The sequence below is a fragment of the Taurulus bubalis genome, assembly GCF_910589615.1.
Source record: "Taurulus bubalis genome assembly, chromosome: 3".
NCBI classification, from domain to species: Eukaryota; Metazoa; Chordata; class Actinopteri; order Perciformes; family Cottidae; genus Taurulus; species Taurulus bubalis.
In genome coordinates, this window is record NC_136591.1 from 12333645 (window position 1) to 12354006 (window position 20362).

Genomic DNA, 20362 nt, shown 5'->3' on the forward strand with positions numbered 1-20362 from the left:
TTTATAAAATCATGACAAATAAATATCTCGTCGTTTCAATTCGTGGCTTATAGCCTACAATGCTATTTATAGTCCGGCTATTTGAGACCTACGTTTTCAGCCGTCTTTGAAGATCGCATACGCGCGCTCCAGTGCCCGCGACACACCTGACTCCAATTCATTTGATGGTAATCAGTGAAACACCAGCTTTTTTTCTTCTCAAAACAAATCAAAACAAATAATTAGATAAATGGCGACCCGGGCAAAATACTCACGGTTTGTCCACTTATTCGTGCTTCTGCTGTCCGTGTGCGGCGTTTCTTTTGCTGAAAAAGGTGATGTAGACCTCGGAACTCGGGAAAGCGTCGGACTTGAGATAAAATGCGGAGAAAGGGAAGTGACAATAACCATAAAGCGGCAGTTATTTGAGGAGAAACGTGTTCCGTTCAAACCTGAAAATCTTCGACTTGGAGCGAAGTCCATGCAGCAGAGGTCGTGCGAAGCAAAGAGCCCGGTGTCGGACTCCGACATGGTCATCATCTCTGCGGGGCTACAGGAATGTGGGACCGAGTCCAGCGTAAGGCAAATCGAAGGCAATTTAGTAGTTTTATTTATGTATTTTTTCATTCATGGTTTGATGCATTTCTTCATAAATGCCATCATCCAGGTTCGCGGTGAGTGGCTTGTGTATTCCAACCAGCTGGTACTGCTTCGTGCTGTGGTTCCCACCTCTACAGGCGGTGTGATAGTTAGAGGGGCGACCACTGTCGTCATACCTGTTGAGTGCCATTATAAGAGGTAGGTTAGGCCTCAGGCAGGTGCCATGTCAGAGTGGCAGCTCACTGTCGTCGTATAACCGCTGCCTTTGTGTGAACGTAGGAAGCAGACGGTGAATGGGGAACCGCTGACCCCAACCTGGCTGCCCATGACCTCGACTGTCAGCGCCTTCGGCCTCCTGCACTTCTCCCTTCGCAGCATGGCAGGTGAAATCACCGTCTCGCTGCATCTAGAGCCTGTCTCAGTGGAAGGTTTCTCTCAATGTGTGGCCATATTGTTTCTGTCTGGAGTATGTCAAATTGGGACTGAAAACGACTGTCTGTCTGTTTCTCGTGCAGGCGACTGCACCGCTCTACGTAGTTCCTCTGTGTATCAGCAGGGGGAAGCAGTGTTTTTGGAGGCCAGCGTGGAGGCCCCGCTGCACCCACCTCTTGCTCTGTTTGTGGACCACTGTGTCGCCACACTGACGCCGGACCCCCTCTCCCTGCCAAGCTACAAGTTTATCAGCAAGCATGGGTACATTTTTCCTTCTGATGGGAGAAAAATAAATAAAAAGAACTCCTAAAAACAATTATCTTTTTGGGTAGTTCAGCACAAGCCACGCTCGGTCTTCCGTCAGCATTTATCTGGCTAGGTTGGATACATCATGTCTACATTTGATGCCATTCATGTGTTGTTCCCTCAATACAGATGTCTGATGGACAGTGTATTGCCGGGGGCTTCATCTAAATTCCTCTCAAGGAAGCAGGAGAACCGACTGTGCTTCAGCGTCCAAGCCTTCCACTTCAACCCAGAGTCTTTGGAGCAGGTAACAACCTCTCGTTTAACAGGACCTGCCAGTTCATTACTGTATGAATTTCTAATACTTATAATCAGAGTCGTCATTTCAGCATAACGTTGTATCGCTATTCCTCATGCATCGAAAGGGTATTGTTTGTAAAGCATTTCACATTTTTAACGAATCTTTGGCCTAAAGATAACGTTTTTTATGTTGAAATTAATCCTGCGTGATCAAATGCACTTTACTAATTTGGCTCTGTTAGATGTTCATCAGCTGCCACATCAGGGTCACTCTGAAACCAAACTCTCACAGCGAGCTTAATAAAGCCTGCTCCTTCCACAGACCCACATTCAGGTGAGGCTGCCAGGCTGTTGGTGCCCTTCAGTTGTTAAATCTGTTCTTGTGATTTTGTTCTCGTATGTAATTTTCTTTCAGTATCAGCTCATAACGTCCACTGATGAAAAGTGTACTGGTCACAGCTGAGGTGTGTTATCGGGATGTTTCTGTCATTCAGCTGGAGAGCCACAGAGGGAGACAATGCTCTGTGTGGATGCTGTGACTCTGATGACTGCTTTGGAAAGACCGGAGAGGAGAGCACTGGACACACAACTCAACTAGATACAGGTTGCTCAGCCCTTTTTTTTAATTTTTTATTTATTTAATTCATTTATTTTGTGTGTGTGTCACTTAGCCAGTTGTGTGTTTCCGACAGAAAATAACTACCATGAGGCGGACACAACAGTTGGGCCAATTCACACTCTGCCCCGCTCTCATTGGACAGGCCGTCTGTCAGTCAGCCATTAAAGAGCCTTTTTCCAACTGTGCAATTAGGTGGGTATGACCGTTGAAACCAACGCCAGGGGAGTTGTTGACATTTTGAATTTTTGGCTCTACTGATTAATACTTGGAGGCACCTACAAAAGCCATTTTAAGGTCTTACAAGCTATTTTTCATAACGTTAGAAGCCCTGGAGGCCCGCTGCAGCAGTATTGTACTATGGCCATCTCACTCACACACATACACACACACACTGCCTGCTACAAACATGAAACGTTGGCAGAAGAGATGAGTCTGCCATAATGTAAACTGAGTAATTGACTGGAATACATTTATTTGTTTTTTCCCTTCTTTTCTCTGTGGCACAGATGTGATCATTATCTCTGACGGATGAATAATAAAGGAAGCTACCTAATTGTGTTTCTGTAAACTTCAGTAATTCCAACTGCAACGTCGAGCCGCAGATGGTCAGAACTCTGTGTGAGCATGTAGTACAACACTTCCATGCCGCATACCAGCGCAGTGCTCTTCCTGTTTTGACTGCGGACGCTCCTCAACCAAAGCTCAGTCGAGTAGACTTCGAGAAAGTTGTAGCTGACCCCAGGAGAAACAAACGGAACCGCACAGGCCCTGATGGTTTAATGTTTGTGCATTATACAATAAACGTGAATTTGTGAATGTGTTGAAGTTACTGTCATACATTTACGAGTGGTTGTAAATCTATTTTTCTTACCTCAATACTTTTAAATGTCTTCAAGACGACGACAGAAATCCTTATAAATGCGCGTCTCATCTGAGACCTAGCAGACATTTTCACCATGACTGAAGAATGGGTTGTTTTTCAGTCATTACCACGAAAACAAACCCATGAGGAATTTCCACAAAGAGGCTGAAGAATTGCAATGGAAACTAAAAAATCTCGGCAACAAGCGCACGAGAATAAACAGACATTTGAGTAAGAATGGGACAGTTTTGCAGCCATGCACTGTATGCGCTTTACATCCCCTGTCTGCAGTAGCAGCACTAGTCCCGTGAGCGGAAACGTGACGGACCTGACACAACCTGGTAGTTTTCACTTGGCAGTGTCTCGTTCCGTGACAGTAGGGCGACCAACACTTCTGAATCTGCGTCCCTGAAAATAAAACAGCGTATTAATGTGATTAATGATTTCATTTGAAAGAACATCTTTTCTAGACTTATAGAAAATGCTGGCCATTCTCTTATACTGAGTTAATTTTGAAACCCCAACAAATAAGGTTCTGTCAGAAGACTTTAGGGTGCATTGGTTCTGTTTTGATATAGTATCGTCGTTAGCAGAAATATTTGAGCCAGCACGAGATTTGACAATTGTCTGTTTCACAAAGACATGTATGTTAGGTGGCTAAATGCATAGATGAGAATACAACGCACGGGTAAAATGGGAAACTTAGATGGGTAGATTTCATAAATTGTAAAATGTTTGATCGTGCCATAACTTTTTGATTAAGTTCAACACTAGAATTGTTTTTTAATATATCAATTATGTTTATATTTCAAATGGCTTGTGTCAGCAGGACTGGTAAGGAGCGTTACATCCACAGAGGCTAAGTAAAATGAACATGAATGAATAGTTTCCCCTATGATGTTTACCTTCTCGCCCCTCATATTAGTGATGTGGTTTGTGCTCTCCTGGGTTGTTTTATCAAATATAGTGACTCCCGTTACACTAGAGTGTGTGATGCAAGTATTGGTTTTGGCATGACACATCAGATAATGTTTGATGTCTCTCAACACAGACAGGGGACATTACGTGCCTCCTAGCTTGTTGAGGCCAAATCTATTATACGACAGAACGCTTGGAATATTTAGTGCAGCACTCCAGAATAAACCTGGAGTTTGAGGTTGATGTTCGTAACCATTTTGGCTATCGGTTAGCTTCAGAGGGACAGGAAGACAGGCGGGGACATACGAACCACAAGACATGCAGCGTTTAGAACAAAACCAGGATCTTTCCTTAACCTTGACAAAAAATCCTAGTCCACACTTACACAGGTATTTTTTATAAATAGCCTTTTTCCTTCCTCTTTTAAATATATCAAGTGAACAAAAATTCCACAGTCAGGAAGAAGGTGACCCCCTGCCCTCGTTGCCATAACGTGTGTTTGGAAAAACAAATTAGTAGTATAGTTGTAGATGACGGCGTTGGAAGAAGGATGCCTTTCCTCTCTCACATGACACAGTTATTGACATGACGTACATGTCTCACATGGCAGCCAGGGAAATGTTACCTTGCACAGCAGCTGTATTCTCATACATCACAAGATCACACAGGAATCGCGGGATCTCATGATAATCCATCAGGCTTCAAGTAATCGCTATAAACGGATTACTGCATTCGCATGCAGAAGCTGGACAAGATTTTGGCATCGAAAGCGCTCTGGTTTTCTGTGTCAACGTACAGCCTTTGACACATAGACAACACACAAAAAAAGCAAAATAAAAATCTGTGCTACCTTGGTCAAGGTTAAAAAGAATCAATACGGTTTGTCGGCTTGGTTCGGACTACAGAGCCTCCGTGCTGTTGTTTCATAATTGCTGCAATTTAACCTAATCCAGCACAACATGACTGGTTGATGCCTTTTATTTGCAGTGTGAAAGCTTAGGAAAAAATCAACCTCATCTGTAAAGTTTGGTTTATCGATAATAGGTAATATTCACGTTCTGTGAGAAAGAACTTATAGGACAAAAAAATGTGACGTGAATTAATTTCACAAAGGCTTTTAGTCTTGTTCTGACACACTTTTACTTTTACTTGACGGCACATGAACGCGCACCTCAGTGCTCAAGACGGCAAGTGTGGATATTGTGGCTATCACCATGGAATCCCATTATGTTCAATAGAGGGATACGATTCATGTCACTGTGGATGCCTGAAAGCTGAAACAATAACTTCCGACCTCGTCGGTGGCTACTGTCTTGACTCCTGCCTTGGCTCCTGTGTCCCTCACAGACAGTCCCCCCATTCTTTTATGTCAGCTTCCTGTCTTGTGTCGCGCCAGAGGAGTAGACCTAGCTGGCTGCGAGCCCAAAACTTGGATGAGAAAGGGAAAAACAAACACACACACACACACACACACACACACACACACTCCAATATAACATCTGGGCACTTTCACTGCCTTCTATATAGTATGATAAAGCCTCACCCGCCTTATGTTTTTTGCATCACTCCTGCCCGTCAGGTAGAGATTGTTTGGATTCATGGTGAACTTTGCATCACCCCTCCACTTTTGAATCATCTTCAATTCAATAACTTTGTCCCATTCCAACCATGGAGTCATTGTGACTGGACTCCCTGGCCCCAGTACTCCTCACACGTCCCTCGCCTCCCACCCCAATCCCCATGTCCTGATCACGGATCATGGCTCACAGCACGTACCTTGTCTCCCTCTACGCTCTCCCCCTCATGTTGGCTCAGACAAAAGCAAACAGCCCTTTGAGCAAATACTGCAAAGATTTTTTTGTCAACATTGCCTTCACCCCAGGATGGCGATGACCATGTAGTATTAAAGCTCACTTATATCAGAAGGAGTATAATATAAATCTATGAAATGAGATGCAAATTCAAGACATATTTTAATACCTGAAAAACAATTGATGTTCAATGGATATTAGTCCTAAACTTTAGGCGTCACATTTTGGGTATTTGGGCAGTTTAATGTTGAGAATGGAAAGAAAGCAAAAGTCCAGAAATATTGTTTGAAATTTCATTATTTATATATTAGATAGATAGATAGATAGATAGATAGATAGATAGAGTTTGTGTGTAGCAGCAGCCAGCAAAGTTACAGAGTAAACATCGAAATATTAGTATGACAAATACTCAATATATACAATACAATAAAATAACAGAGCAAAACATATTACATTTAAGAAAATTAAATAATAAAGAAAATGCAAAAAATAAAAGTATATACAGTGTATATAAAGTATATATAGTGAAATAGAATAGGTATTAAATTAACTAAATGACAAAAACGGTGCTAGGGTTATTGATATTGATTCAGCTGAAAGAGGATCTGGCCAGAGGTGATTTATTATAGATGCAATATAATGTTGCTATTACAATTATTTTCAGTACATTTCTATATTTGACCTTCACCATTTGATTTAACTTGCGTACACAAGCACCTTACATGGGCTTATGAAATAGTAAGTGTGCAAACGTGTTTCCAAGTATTTGTGGGTCACTTGGCATGATTGATAATGTCTGGGATGCCCCAAAGGAGGCCATGGAAGGGAAGTCTACACAACATCTTCATAATGACCCCAATGATGTGTGGAAACCTGAAAATCTGATTTAAACAAATCCAGCATACAAATCTGTCAGAAAATCTGACAGTCTTTGTAGTAAACAATGTAGTTTAACCCCTGACTGACCAGTAGCACCTTCAGTCTGCTTTACCACAGGTTTAAATGGTTTAGGAAGTTACTTTGATTTGGGAGGGTCACATGTCAATCTTGTGAAGCCACAGAAGAAACCTATCCATTTCTCATCCTTGTCATCTAGGCCAGTGGCTTGGGCTTTAGCAGGCCATTCTGTCGGTTGGATTCTGTCACCAGCATAGATGCAAAAGCAGCTCTGGAGACAGATGGCTGGTTCCTTGTCCTTCCCTAGAGGAGTGAGGCGAAGGACCGCCACAGCTAGCGCTGGCCATCGGCCGGCTTTTAGGCTCATTTTCTGTAAGCATGGTGGGGTTAGCAAGCTAGCTAACTCGCAATCTCCCCACTAGCTAGCTTGCTGATTCCACCATGTGTTATTGCTACACTGGTTACAGAAAATGAGCCAAATAAAGTTGATGCTCATCTGATGCTCTCCTACGCTGTTCCAGGAGTGTGGATAAAGCATTAAGTTGCTAAATTTGACTAATTTATACCTGCTCTCTATGCTTCGTTACTGCTAAAACCCAGTGGCGGGCAGTGGATTTTCTACCTGCGCATTCAATGGATCAGCTGATTAAGAAATCTGCTTAACCAGCTGCGAAGCTGCCAGTGCGTAGCCAGAAGCTGAGGAACAGACAAGACAGGAGCTTGTGCAATGAGAAAATAAGCTATGTAGTGTATTTGTGAAAAAATTATTAAATTATAAAATAGATATAACTTTGTGATTCTGTTTAGGCCAACAGAGAAGGCTTAGCAGGCCCTGACGGCCCGCCACTGCTAAAACCTCACCTCAGTGAGCCAGCAACTTTGCGTCAGTTGGTTTGATTTTTATGGAAAATGAGGTCGTAGTTTTTGGAGGCCTAATGTGTGTTTTCGAACCGACCAGTTGCTCGCAACTCTCGCAGTTCATCCACCAGCTGTTTGGCCTTGTCAGGTGAAGGTAATTATCCACATTGAAGATCCTGACTACTATGGATATCAGCTCATCACCTGTTTCAGTGTGGTGTGCCAGTTTAAGCAAAATGATAATACTGGTCATTCAGAAATACATGGTTCAATGCTGCTTTCCAGGTTACACCACACAAAGGTGGGTATCTTCAGGTAGGAGCGGACCAGGTGGAACATGCCTTTCACGTCCCCACTCATCGCTACCTGATACTGCTGGAAAACAAACGGGAGCACTTAGAAGTTTGGGGTTAGGACAGGAAGCAGATAGTTGTTGTGGTTTTGGCCCTTGAATGTTAAGGAGACGTTGCACACCACACAGTTCATAAATCCTTGGTGGGTAGGTAGGTAAGGATCTCCTGAGACTCCACTTGCTACGATAACTCATTTGGTTGGACGATATATGGTTAAAAAAAATGTGTGTTAAACAATATTATTATCATTTTAAGACCATTTTATGCCACTGATCTAATGATGATGTAATGGTATAACAATGCAAGTACACCCTTTCAAAGACCAGTAATGTTGGCATTAGAAAAGAAAAATCAAAAATAAGTCAAACATAAATCAAATATAATCACAAAATTAAAACAATAAAAAAAATTGAATCTTGGGCTCCGTTAATAAAAATGTGCTGTGTGTCCACAATGCCCAAGTCTTATAATGGTGGTGCTGTTTCTTCTGGCATCAATTAGCTAACATTTTGTTTATATCCTTGTATGAACAAACACAACAAGGAAAAAAAGGCGTCTGCAAAAATTAGCGATGGGACGATCATACAACGTACGATAAGTCGCTAACGTACAAATAATGTAAGAAAAGTCGATAATGTAAATATTATCAAGGTCATATCCATATATTATAAAAGGCCAAAGTATGGCACCACGGAGCATTTTCACATCTCATCCTCCTTAATGCCATTACAAAGCCGTTAACAAAAAAGATCATAAGATGGCGCCTGAAGTATATGAGTGTGATTTGAAAAAGTGTAAAGTGCAACTAACATATACATGCTTACTGAGCTCACCAGTATACTTAATTTTGTATCTCAAAGTCAAATTTCTGATTGTGAAGAAGTTCGATTAATGTCAATTAATATTAATGTCCAACCTGTATTTCTGTGTGGCATCACTTGACCACTGCAGCCACATGATGTGTCCTGGCATGTGACACCGGCCATAGTTCTTTAATAAAAGTGTGATGCTTTTGGCAATCAGGACAAAATAGCCCATTTGAAATCTAATTTCAATATTTACACAATCAGGGTGTCTGAAAAGATACTATACTGAATTGAAGATTTCTAAAAAACACCCGAACAATGGATGGGAAGTCTCCGTTTTTTCGAGACATTCTTTACTTATTAGGGCCACACGTTTTATAAACAGGGATTGCCTATTATTTGGATGACAATGAAAGAAAACTATTTTGCCTTAAGGGAGGAGGTAGTTTAGATTGTCACAGTAACAATGCAACTTCATTTTCAAAGTCATCAATAAAAAAATCAAACAGGATCAGTTTTTAGAAACACCTCCCGGATAAGTGCAGGAGATCCACAAAAGAGCTTCGTTTCCAATTAAGCGGCAATAGACGGACCTATAGGCCAAACTGCGAGGAACCTGTGATGGGCTATGTGGACACCGCTATGGAGTTTCCCAGTGAGTTATGGACATTATTTGTTTCTCCTTCTCTGTACACAGGCTTTAGTAGCTATTTACACGCTTTGCTGCATGCACGGGTTGATGTTTTATCGCTCACCGTGATGCGTAAAAAGGCGCGTCCTCGTACTTGCGGACTTATCGCTATATCCTTTTAGGGGAGGTAAATACAAGGTTTTGCCAAACACAGCGGTGATGCAAAGTCTATTAGTTGACTGCTCTCACTAACAGCCCACATGGCTTTGATGCAGACCAACACGCCGGTCGGACCAGCGCTGCGGACCCGCGCATTTGGTTGTATGCTGGACTTATTGGATGTAGTGCCTTTAACTGAAGCCGTACAGGTTGTGCATACATTTTAACACAAAATGCTTCTTAAAGATGTGCCACCTGTTTGCGAATGTTGCAGAAAACGAATCGAGGTAAGTGCGCCTGAAACATGGTATGGTCCCTCTCGTGCGTTACTTTGTGTGCAGCATCCGTGTATTTGCGCAGTCTTTTTTAACACGTTTATGATATAAGATGTATGGATGTGCAGCTGTCTGGGTAGTGGCATTAGACATCTATTCCCACGAACTGCGGTCAATGAATTTGAAGCTTGCAGGAAAATAGTTGGGCACACATCAGAAGACAGCTTTTCGGGAAATAAGCGTCAAATCCGTACTTAATAATGTGTATAGGGGGGAACTGAATCGTGAGATGGTTTAAAGCCTCTCTGGAGGTCGTTTATTTATTTTTTATAAATGCATATTTTTCGAAAAGCTGTAAAATGTTCCTGCAAATGCAGTTCTTGGGAATATTGTCTAATGCCACTTCATAGAACGCTGCTGTACACTAGGTTGTACCTCTAAACTACAATTGTCTCAATAGCAAAACATGATTTAGCTAAATGACAGGTGAAAGACATTGAACAAAATCAATAATGTTGTGTATAAGCAGTCTCAGAAAGAGAGCCTTTTTAAAGCATCAAGTTGGTATTGGACCCGTTGAGCAAGGCAATACATCAGCTGGAGTTGCAGTGTTGGATTTCCCACTAAATATGTATTATTTCCTATAAGTAAGCCACTGCAGATACAATGGTCTCCTGATGGGTTGCTGAGCACTGCCTTTTTTTCTGTCTTGTCCACTGGGGGAAATACATCTGCTGTCATTACTCTTAGCATGACACAGCAGAATGGGAAGTTGAAGGCACTGAATGTGAAAGCTGAATCTGCAGTTTTTGGCGCAGTCGTCACATACTTAAGTCAGCAGAAAAAGAGAAAAGGGTTTTCAAAGACGAAGCCGGACAGGAAATGATGTCACACCTGTGTCATCTGGTAGCTACTTATTTACACTTCTGCACTTTGTGATGGGGAAGACCTATTCAAAATAGAAAGGAGGTCGCAAAGCATTCAAAGGCAACTGTCCCAAAGCTGAGCTGAACTTTTAATAGCATCCTCCTATCAGCCCTGTGTGACATTTAGTCTTTAGTGCCACTAGATGGTCTAAATTGCTGAGCTCTCTCTGTGCACCTGTTTGACATAGCTTTAAAGTTAATGACCCATGTCAAAGGCATCAGCTCACGTGAGCATCCGGTCACATTTCTAAAAGCATCATGTTTCATACCTGGCGTGAAGCTTGCCATTATCCAAAGCAGTGCCACTTGGGGACGATGGCTTCCAATTTAAAATAGCAACATGGTTTTGGCAGCTGATGCTGGCAGATAAAGGTGTTAACCTTCAGTTTGGCCACAGTCCTGGGCTGTAAATTCCACCAGAATGTAGAGAGAGAGAGAGAGAAGGAGAGTGTGTGTGTGTGTGTGTGTGTGTGTGTGTGTGTGTGTGTGTGTGTGTGTGTGTGTGTGTGTGTGCGTGTGCGTGCGCGTGTGTGTGTGCACCGTTTAGATTGATGCATTCTCACGTAGGCAATGGCCGAGGTAAAAAGGTCAGTGAGTCACACATTGTAAAGTGTATGACTTTATAGAAGTCACACACTTCTATAAAGTTATTTATATTGGCTACTTTTTTACATTTTTTATGACAAACGTCCGAGTGTATGAGGAGGCCTCTGAAACTGAGATATTAATTGGTATATGTTCTCCTGGGACGAGATTGTTGATCGAAAGTTGGCATGCATATATATATATATATATATTAACCAAGGATTATGTGAAACATAGCGTTGGTAAAGTTTGGTCCTACGTGTCATTGACAGTCTGCTCCATGACGTTAGAGTAAAGGGGTCATGGAGGTTAAAATGATTACACGATTGACCTCAGTGGTCGCAAACCTGCACTATTAGCTTAACCGTTCTTTTTCTGCCGTTCAGATTAATTTGTTCTCGTTATCTGGGAGTCTGGGGACTTAATCTAGCCGGTGTTTGACCTGTCTGCCTGGGAAAATCTTCGGTATTTCCTATCATCCTCTCTGCGTCACACAGCCAGGCTTCTGTGAAAGAGCGCATTCAGCATGTGGCACAGAGGAACGAGGCTGGATGCCCACATGACCCACAACAGCAAAGACACTCTCAAGTCACCCTTGGAGCTCAGTGTGCTGCACTCAAGCAATATGGTCTACATTTCTGAATAAGGCTGACGAGCGGCCCAATTATAGAACCACCCTGTTCTAAATGAGTGTAAAACAAGGATACAGTCATTTCTGCACTGTCATGATATTGTCAGGTTTCGGTTCAGAATCCAGGATGTCACATGGTTTCCTAGGCGTCAAGTGTGAAACAAAATGAATGAGCTACTGCTCAGTCATGCTGACTCCAGAGGATACAGCCCGAATAGTCCGTAATCTGTCGTCTGTGACATCTATGTACGGAAGAGTCTCATATCGTAATATGATGGTCATCAAAGACGGATCCCCGAGCAGCTAATACATCCAGATAACGGCCATACATGCGAGCAAAGGCACAGTATCCCAAGCAACTCGAAGGGTATTGTTTTGTAATTGACCTCTGACCTCACAGCAAACAGAAATGTGGGATTTTGTTAAGAAGATCAATAATCTGAAACATGAATATTTGTTCGCATACATACTTATCTGAAAAGCCATGCATCTGAGTAGGTCATAGGATTTTAACGAACAAAGTATTTGTAGACAAAAGATTCAAAGATTTAAATCGTATGTCATTACCCCTGAAGGTTGGCCTTTCCGAGAGATGATTGAAAAAAGTGGCCGATTGTTTTTTCACGTGAAGCCTATATATAATGATGAAAGGCCTTCACGGACGTCACCAGACGAGGGCGGTGGGCAGAGCGGAGACGTATTACAAAAGACAGAGTTGTTCCTAAAGTCTTGTGGTGTTCATACATTTAGAATCGGGGGGAAAAAAAAAGACCAAATGAGAAGTGGATCGCTGTCTAACATGCTCAGTTAAATATTTTAACCTGCGGAAATTAATGCAAAGGAGTGGTTGATCGGTTACTCTCTCTTTTCTTCAAAACTGTACCAAAAGAGAAGTGGGTTGAATTAAAAAATAATCACATTTCTTAGAATGGCGATGTTAGTTTCTGAAGATGAGCTGGTCATGACCAAGCTCATCCCTGCAGGAATGTGTCCTTAAATCATGACTGTCACCTGTCACAGGGTTTTAGTTCCCCTCAGCACTGTGAACAACTAATCGCTACAGTTGGAATAGTGTAAGCAACACAGATTTGTTAGCTTTCCCTTTGTCAGCCCAACTATGTATTCTTAGTTGAATGAACTCAAATTGAAGTTCAGACAATTTAAGTATCCTAACTTGTCTAACTTAACTCATTTTAAGGCAGCTACACATTATTTTAAGTTGAACAAGCTTGTCTTTTTTACACTGTAGTTACAGACCGAAATGACATTTAACAGGAATCATCGCACATGGTCCTGATGTACGGGAGCTGCCCCGTGAACAACCGCACCATTCTGAGGCGGCAATTCTAGTTTTCGCTCCGTGTTGACGTTCAGCAGCATTTGTGTGACTGTATCCGTGTGTCTGTCGTACCTGTTTTTGGCAGGACTGCTTGCCTTGCTGTTGATGGTGTTGGAGTGGACCCGGCCAGGCCTGCCGTCCCCGCTGCGGCCCATCTGTGACCTCAGGGTCCTGAACCATTTCATCAAAGAAGCACAAGACGCAGAAGTCGCTATGGTGAGAGGAAAATGTATGCACTCTGATCTCAGGGCCTAGTTCCTCGGAGGTAGTGTGGTCCAGGATATCAGCATTAGCGAACGTCTACGCACCCCTGTGTGAATGTAGCCTAAACACTAACATCATGCCTTTCTTGTTTTCTTAGAAGTCATGTCGAGAAGGATGTAGCCTGTCAGAGTCTGTCACTGTTCCCCAAACCAGAGTCGACTTTGATGTCTGGGAGAAGAAAAATGTAAGTAGCTATAAATAAAAATCTGTATGTTAAAGCAGCCGACAACAGGTTTAGATCAGCTGGGAAGTCCATAAACATTTGCTGCCTTTTAGGGACCAGCAACTCTAGATAATTAAAATAACCTGCTCCGTCTCTCTTTTTTGTTGGCAAGGGATTAGAGCAAGCCCAGGAGGTGCAGTCGGGCTTATGGCTCCTGCAACAGGCCCTCAGCTTGCTACGGACCTCAGTCACCAACACAGCACTGCACAGCCACATAGATAACTCCATCAGAAACCTGCTCAGCATCAATGCCGTGCTGCGTAGCCTCAACATCCAGGTGAGTGACAGCAGGTTCAGAGGTTCAGATTTACTGAATCAGAGTCGTTTATTTGCCAAGTACGTTTTACATGCAAGGAATTTGACTAGTTGAAAGGAGCATAACAATAAACATTGTACAATAATCGGGACACAATTTAAAGATAAATATGGTAAACAACAAACAGATAACATTGTACTTTAAAACAAGTATGTACTATAAAATAAAAGTGGCGTAGGTTCCTGAGGAGTACAGATGCTGGAGGATGACGTGGAGGGTCATTGACATCGTCTACTCTACACAGACCTGTTTGCTGTGTAGGCGAACTGTAGGCGGTCCAGGAGTGGGTCAGTGAGGGTTTTGAGGTGGGACAGGATAATACGCTGAAAAGACCTCATGACCACAGAGGTCAGGGCGACAGGCCTGTAGTCATTAAGTCCTGTGATCCTTGTTTTTGTGTGGACGGGGATGATGGTGGAGGCCTTGAAGCAGGCTGGTACGTGACAACGTACATGTTGAAGATGTCGGTGAACACCGGAGACAGCTGGTCAGCACAGTGCTGAGCTGGGGGAGGGGAGCTGGTTGTCTGAAGCTGGTGGATGGGGTCATGGGGGGATGGGGTCAGGACTGTCCGATTGTCGTTCAAAGCGACAGTAAAACTTGTTCAGCTGTTTGCCCCCCCCCCCACACTCCATGAATGTGGGGGGAGATCTGTCTGAGACCTCTCCAGACAGAAGCAGAGTCACTTGCTGAGAGCTGGTTGTTTAGCGTCTTTTTGGGGAGCCCTTTGCCACTTTAATGGTGTGAAAGGTCTGTTGCTCGGGTTGCTTCTCTGAAATGAAAAGGTGTTTTCTGCGGTAATAGAGAAACTGAGGGATGTCATTGGACGATTCCCTAGTAGAGTGACCCTCAGCCTTTCTTAGTAAGACCGTGGCCGATGAAGCTTCTGTCAGAGTTTGTTCAGGGCCAAGCAGAGGCCTCGTTGATGGGAAAACTAAAGTTGAACTATCAGCCTGTGTTCTGGCTCAGGGCTCACCGAGAATAAGAGTTTCGTCATCAGGAACAGTTCACAGGGTTCGCAAACGTAAAAAAAAGAGACAATTTTGTTGATACCAAGACATACAAGCCAAAGGATTAGAGAGGAAATGTGGCATGTAGCATAAATTAAGACATGTTGCTTTGTATTGTCTTTTAGGAATACACCCCACCAACGAGTGCAGTGGGACTTGAGGGAACATGGATGGCGTCCTCAGCAACTGATTTGCTTCAAGTCCACGTCAACTTCCTGCGAGGCAAAGTGCGCCTCCTTCTGCTGGACGCACCGGCTTGCCAGCAGGACGTCAGCTAATCGGCTGACCTCCCAACTCCAGGCGGAGCTCATTTGTGTTTTACGAAAGACAGGAGGAGGGACTCGACACTGTTGACCTGCACGCCGGCTGCTGGAAGTGGCGTGCAGAAAGAGAGAACGAGGAAGCGGTCCTCGCGCAAGGCGAGGACGCGGAAAGGAGAGGTCAGTCCCAGCTGGGCATTGGATGGACGGGAGATGATTGCACCTTGGAACGTAGATGTGAATCATGGACACGGTGAAGCGCACACTGACCAAAATGAGGCCTGTGGGAAGCACCGCTCCAATCGCTGGTCTACTGGCACTCTCTTGCACTTTGTGTGCGGATGTTCTTCTATGTATGTGTGTGTGTGTGTGTGTGAGTTAATGCTCCAAGTTTAAATATGTACGCAGCGCGTGTGTGTGTACACTTCCAGGGAGTTTGACCCAACACGCACCTCTTTGGAGTGAATCGTGGAGTGAAACACCCAGAAAGTATTGATTGCACCTGGAAATTAGAGTACTGTGAGGTTGCGACAGGGCGTCCTTTTCCACAACCACTGTAAAAAGGCAAAGAACGAATGAGGCCTCATCCCACAAGCCTTTCCAACTATCTTTTTTTTTTTTCAATGAATATTTTTATATATTTGTACAAGTTGTGCGATCACTATTTATACAGGTTTTCTACTTTTAAGCTCCAGTCTTAGTATTTTTTAGTGTCTGATCTTTAAAATTGCAGTCAAGCTCTCGTTGCCATGTTCTCCTGCGTAACACTGAACACATTTACAAAGCCGTTTGCTGCCATCATTTGCATCATTGTACTAGCTCTTGGTTTCACATAGAATTTTACTTCCAACTAAATAACAGAATAAAGGACTGAAAAGTCAGTTCTTAGTGAACGAGAGGTCGAGGAGGTGGTTGGAGGGTCGCATGAGACTTCATTATCTGTGTTTTTGATGTTGCCGAAGCAACACTCGAGTCTCCACACACTGATAGCCAGACTGCCCGGAAAAAGGCTGTTTGCCTTTTACAATTAACATCCTGCGAGGCTCTAATTGCAAATTGTTTTCCAGTATCTGACGTTAACACGGTTTCTTGCATCCCCTTATTTGTTCGTCAAACAGCAAGCCGGCAATTAGTTAGTTATGGGAACTCGAGGCTTTCTATAAAGCTGATGCTCAACTCCTCTAGACCAGTTAATGTTCTTCCTTGTTTTTTCCCGTATTTTTTTTATCTTGTTGTACAAGTACAAGATGTTTTTAAGGATGTTTGTACATGTTGTCCTTCCTGTTATTTGTAGTGTTGTGTTGTCACTGTATTATTTGCTATTTAAATACAAAATATTATTCTTGGATAATGAAAAGGATGGATGGAAACACGACAAGGGGAAGTCTGTCCACTTCATTCATTATCTTGGTCTTGCAACTTCAGTGGAGTTGAAGAGGTGAGAGTTAAAGATACATTCCAGCACATTTTATTTATTTATACAATTTATTCTTTTGCCAAGAAATCAAATGCACTGCCATCCTAAAAACGGTCCATTACATATTCATTTTGAACATGAACACCACCAGCAGTTCCAATGTTCGGAAACCAAATTTAAATAGATTTAGCCTGCTGACATCTAGTGGACATTTACTACAACAACACTTGTTTGAAAATAAAGCTTAGAATTCTTCAGTTCTTTTTAAATTGTTTGTATATTTGACAACATATAGATATGAAACTGTAAACACTTGAACAGTCCCCTAGTCGGGCCTCAAAATGAAAGACACTTGTACGTTTATATTTGGCATAGCCATGTCTACAAGTATTTAAATTATACTGAGGTTTCACCTGGCAAACACCTCTGATGCTTCAAGACATGCAACTTAAATAAAAAAATAAAAAGTACAACAGCAACAATTTGCAAGTGACACACAAGCTCAATATATTTAGTCAACTGAGGTTGTCCGAATTGGAGTATTCCAAACGATTAATGAATAACGTTCAGCCAACAAATTGTTCATTCTGCAGGCCTCTGCTGCGCGCGCGCACACACACACACACACACACACACACACACACACACACACACACACACACACACACACACACACACACACACACACACACACACACACACACACACACACACACACACACACACACACACCTCACTGAGGGTTGGGGTAGAACACTTTAATGTGAATGGCTGAGTTGTTGCGTGTGCGCGTCATTGGCTCCCCAGCCTCATCTGGATCTTCAGGCTCCAGGTCGTCCACGAGCTCCACGGTGGAGGTGTTGGCTGCCAGCTGCAGCGCCCCCTGGCTGCTGGCCTGCAGTTGAAGGGCAATGTTGATAGCCCTGTTGATGGCCAGGCCCAGACCGTGGACACAGATCTCCCTGTGACCCCCACCTTCCAGCAGCTTCTTACAGCGTGCCAGCTGAGCGCGGAAATCTGTCTTCATGTTGACGTAGACGTCGTTCCGTCTCTTCGGGAGTTTCCGGGGGAGACGCTTCCTCAGGGTGTACTCCACTGGGTCCATCTCGACAGCCGGAGAGGTGGAGTCTGTGTGCACTGGTGCTGTCTGAGGCATGGAGGACATTCCTGGGCTGCGTTGCTCCGTCATGTTTTTCAGTGTATGCATGTGCTTTAGGCAGCAGCTGGGGCCAAAAGAGCAAACAGAGAGAATAAAGCCAGTAGGCAGAAGTTAATGAAATGGGATCATGATACCTTCCAGCAAACAAACAGGTATTGTATTTGGTACAGCCACATTATCTCTTCATCTGCTGAAAAGGGTCTATACAAAATAAGTAATTAATTAAATAATTCCCATCACGATTTCCCAAAGCGGTTGAACATTTCTATAACTTCTGCAACCAGTCCAAATCCCAAATACAGCTCAAGGTGAAGACCCATCATACCAAGAAAAGAAACGGATCCTTAAAACTGAGAAACTTTAAATCATGTAATAGTTAGCATTATTGATAACAAAGGTAGGTCCATCAAATAAGTTTCAGCTCTACATCCAGCAATTATTGTGATAATACAATAAAAAAATGCAGCTGAAGGTCAATTAAAAGGGTCACACAAATTTGGCTCAATAAAAATGCTGAACATTCCCTAATCCCGCCTTCTTAGACGTGATGACACAACAATACGTTTTATAATAAGGACATGGTGATTTAATTTGTTGTTTTGTTTTACACATTTAGAAGATTTTTAAAACCAAAGGGCTAATCTGGAAAATAGGATGATTCATTGATTATATTAATTACACCCATATAGGACTACTAAAAAGGAACACTAGAAAAAATAAAACGGTACCATATAAATACCATATTACGAGACCAATACACGGCTAATAGTATACATTCTTGGTAGTGTGAAGAACATTTGCATCAAGTGGCATCTTAATACGAGGAGACATTACTATCGCCTTAGAAAGAAAGGACATGTGTCCCAGATGTTACAGCTGTCGAGACACGGGCTGGTCAATTACCCACATGAGCCCAGTTTTTAAACATGCACAACACAACTTAGAGAACACATTAAAAGGGTGTTTTGTTTAACGTGTAACTAACGTATATCAGTGGTCTCACAGATATCTCGTCTTCCCTTCGTGGTAAAACATTTGCCCGCAATGAAAAACAAAATACCCAACGTTTAGTTTAAATAAACTGTAAATGCCGCTCTGTGACTGGGTCCTAAATGGGGCTGTCGCATGTTACAAGCAAGCTAACGAGCCGGCTAAGCTAAGCTAACGAGCCGGCTAAGCTAACGAGCCGGCTAAAATAAGCTAGCTCGCTTTACGGCGACGCGCGAGCACAGTCGCGCACACGCACCTTCAGAAGACGACCTCAGGTGGGAAAGGGACGCTTCATAGCATCGCTAAAGCCCTGTCAGTTTCGCCACACGCATTTCCGAAACTACAGCATTCGCTTTAGCCAACTAGTGCTGGCCTGGCTGTTTATTTCCTGCGTGCCCCGGAAGTGCACTGCCTCGGTCGGTCCCCTAAAACACGGGTCAAACGCGCGAGGCAGCACAGCCACTCGTCAAAAGTCTCAAAATAGAATAATTTAGGATTCAGATTAAACTTTCTGCCATCTCTTAAAGAGAGATTTATTTTCTTTGTATGCTGCCATACATTTAATTTTAGGCTACTACAACAACTTGCCACTGATAGTACTAATAATAATGCTCAGGGAAAAAAAGAAAGCTACAATTTGTATTGTAGCAATAGAGTTGACAGCTCAATCAAACACACCTTGTCAAGAGTATTAGTAGGAAACACCGTCTTTCATACACCAGCGGTTTGATTTCCACTTCCATCATCGGTACACTTTCACACAATTCAAATCAACTGTAGCCCCTACTATGCTACATGCACATATCAAATATGACCTATAAACACATATCAAATATTTGAAATTAAAATAGACAACAAGCATTGTTAAATGGGTAATAAAATAGAACTAAAAGGAGTAAAATATGTAATAATTTAAATAAATTGAATCCACACATATGCCTACTTCAAGCAACCCACGTGCCAAACTGTGAGTCATCCGGATTCAGTCAAGTTCTCTGGTTGTTATTCAAGAAAGAGAGGTGTTTGATTCACAAGAAAATCACATAAACTGATGCCTCCATTACTAACATAGACAGCCGATCTATGGTATACATCAATTAACAGTATTATTCTGACCAAAGCATATCTCCACATCCTTAGATAATGTCACAGATTATCATTGGGAGGGGTTTTAACAGAGTGCTCAACCCAGCAATAGACTGGTGAGGAACAGGAAGCAGGAAATGGTAATCCCTCAATCAAGATGGAGTTTAAAGTTGACAACAGTTCTAAATACAAAATATTCAACAGTAAAACTATGTTCATATTTTCCAGTACTTCTCTGGCTAAGAAATCTCTCTCACTGGTAAATCAATAATACAAAGACATTCCAGATTCCTCAATTCTCTCAGTTTTAAGTGATCATGCTACCATCTCCTTACATCTCCACAGTCAGAAATGCTAATTTAGCATGCATTGGGCTATTTAAATCAAATATGTGCAATATGACCATGTCA

The 20362-nt window shown here is 42.6% G+C and overlaps 3 protein-coding genes across 3 annotated transcripts; 2 read left to right on the plus strand and 1 right to left on the minus strand.

Moving 5' to 3' along the window:
* Nucleotides 1–460: 460 nt before the first annotated feature.
* On the plus strand, nucleotides 461–1895 carry LOC306733969 (zona pellucida sperm-binding protein 3-like; the record flags this gene model as incomplete). Its single annotated transcript, XM_079215287.1, has 6 exons — nucleotides 461–556; nucleotides 680–777; nucleotides 859–962; nucleotides 1095–1272; nucleotides 1447–1564; nucleotides 1800–1895. The coding sequence occupies 6 exons, from the start codon at nucleotides 461–463 to the stop codon at nucleotides 1893–1895; spliced, it is 690 nt and encodes a 229-aa protein (XP_079071413.1).
* Nucleotides 1896–9736: 7841 nt separating this feature from the next.
* Nucleotides 9737–15318, plus strand: epoa (erythropoietin a; the record flags this gene model as incomplete). Its single annotated transcript, XM_079215596.1, has 5 exons — nucleotides 9737–9758; nucleotides 13313–13443; nucleotides 13589–13675; nucleotides 13827–13991; nucleotides 15166–15318. The coding sequence occupies 5 exons, from the start codon at nucleotides 9737–9739 to the stop codon at nucleotides 15316–15318; spliced, it is 558 nt and encodes a 185-aa protein (XP_079071722.1).
* Nucleotides 15319–16789: 1471 nt separating this feature from the next.
* On the minus strand, nucleotides 16790–19246 carry pop7 (POP7 homolog, ribonuclease P/MRP subunit). Its single transcript, XM_079216006.1, has 2 exons — nucleotides 19123–19246; nucleotides 16790–17940 (listed from the first exon to the last, which is right to left on the minus strand). The coding sequence occupies exon 2, from the start codon at nucleotides 17922–17924 to the stop codon at nucleotides 17451–17453; it is 474 nt and encodes a 157-aa protein (XP_079072132.1). The 5' UTR covers nucleotides 17925–17940; nucleotides 19123–19246; the 3' UTR covers nucleotides 16790–17450.
* Between the last annotated feature and the right edge of the window lie 1116 nt (nucleotides 19247–20362).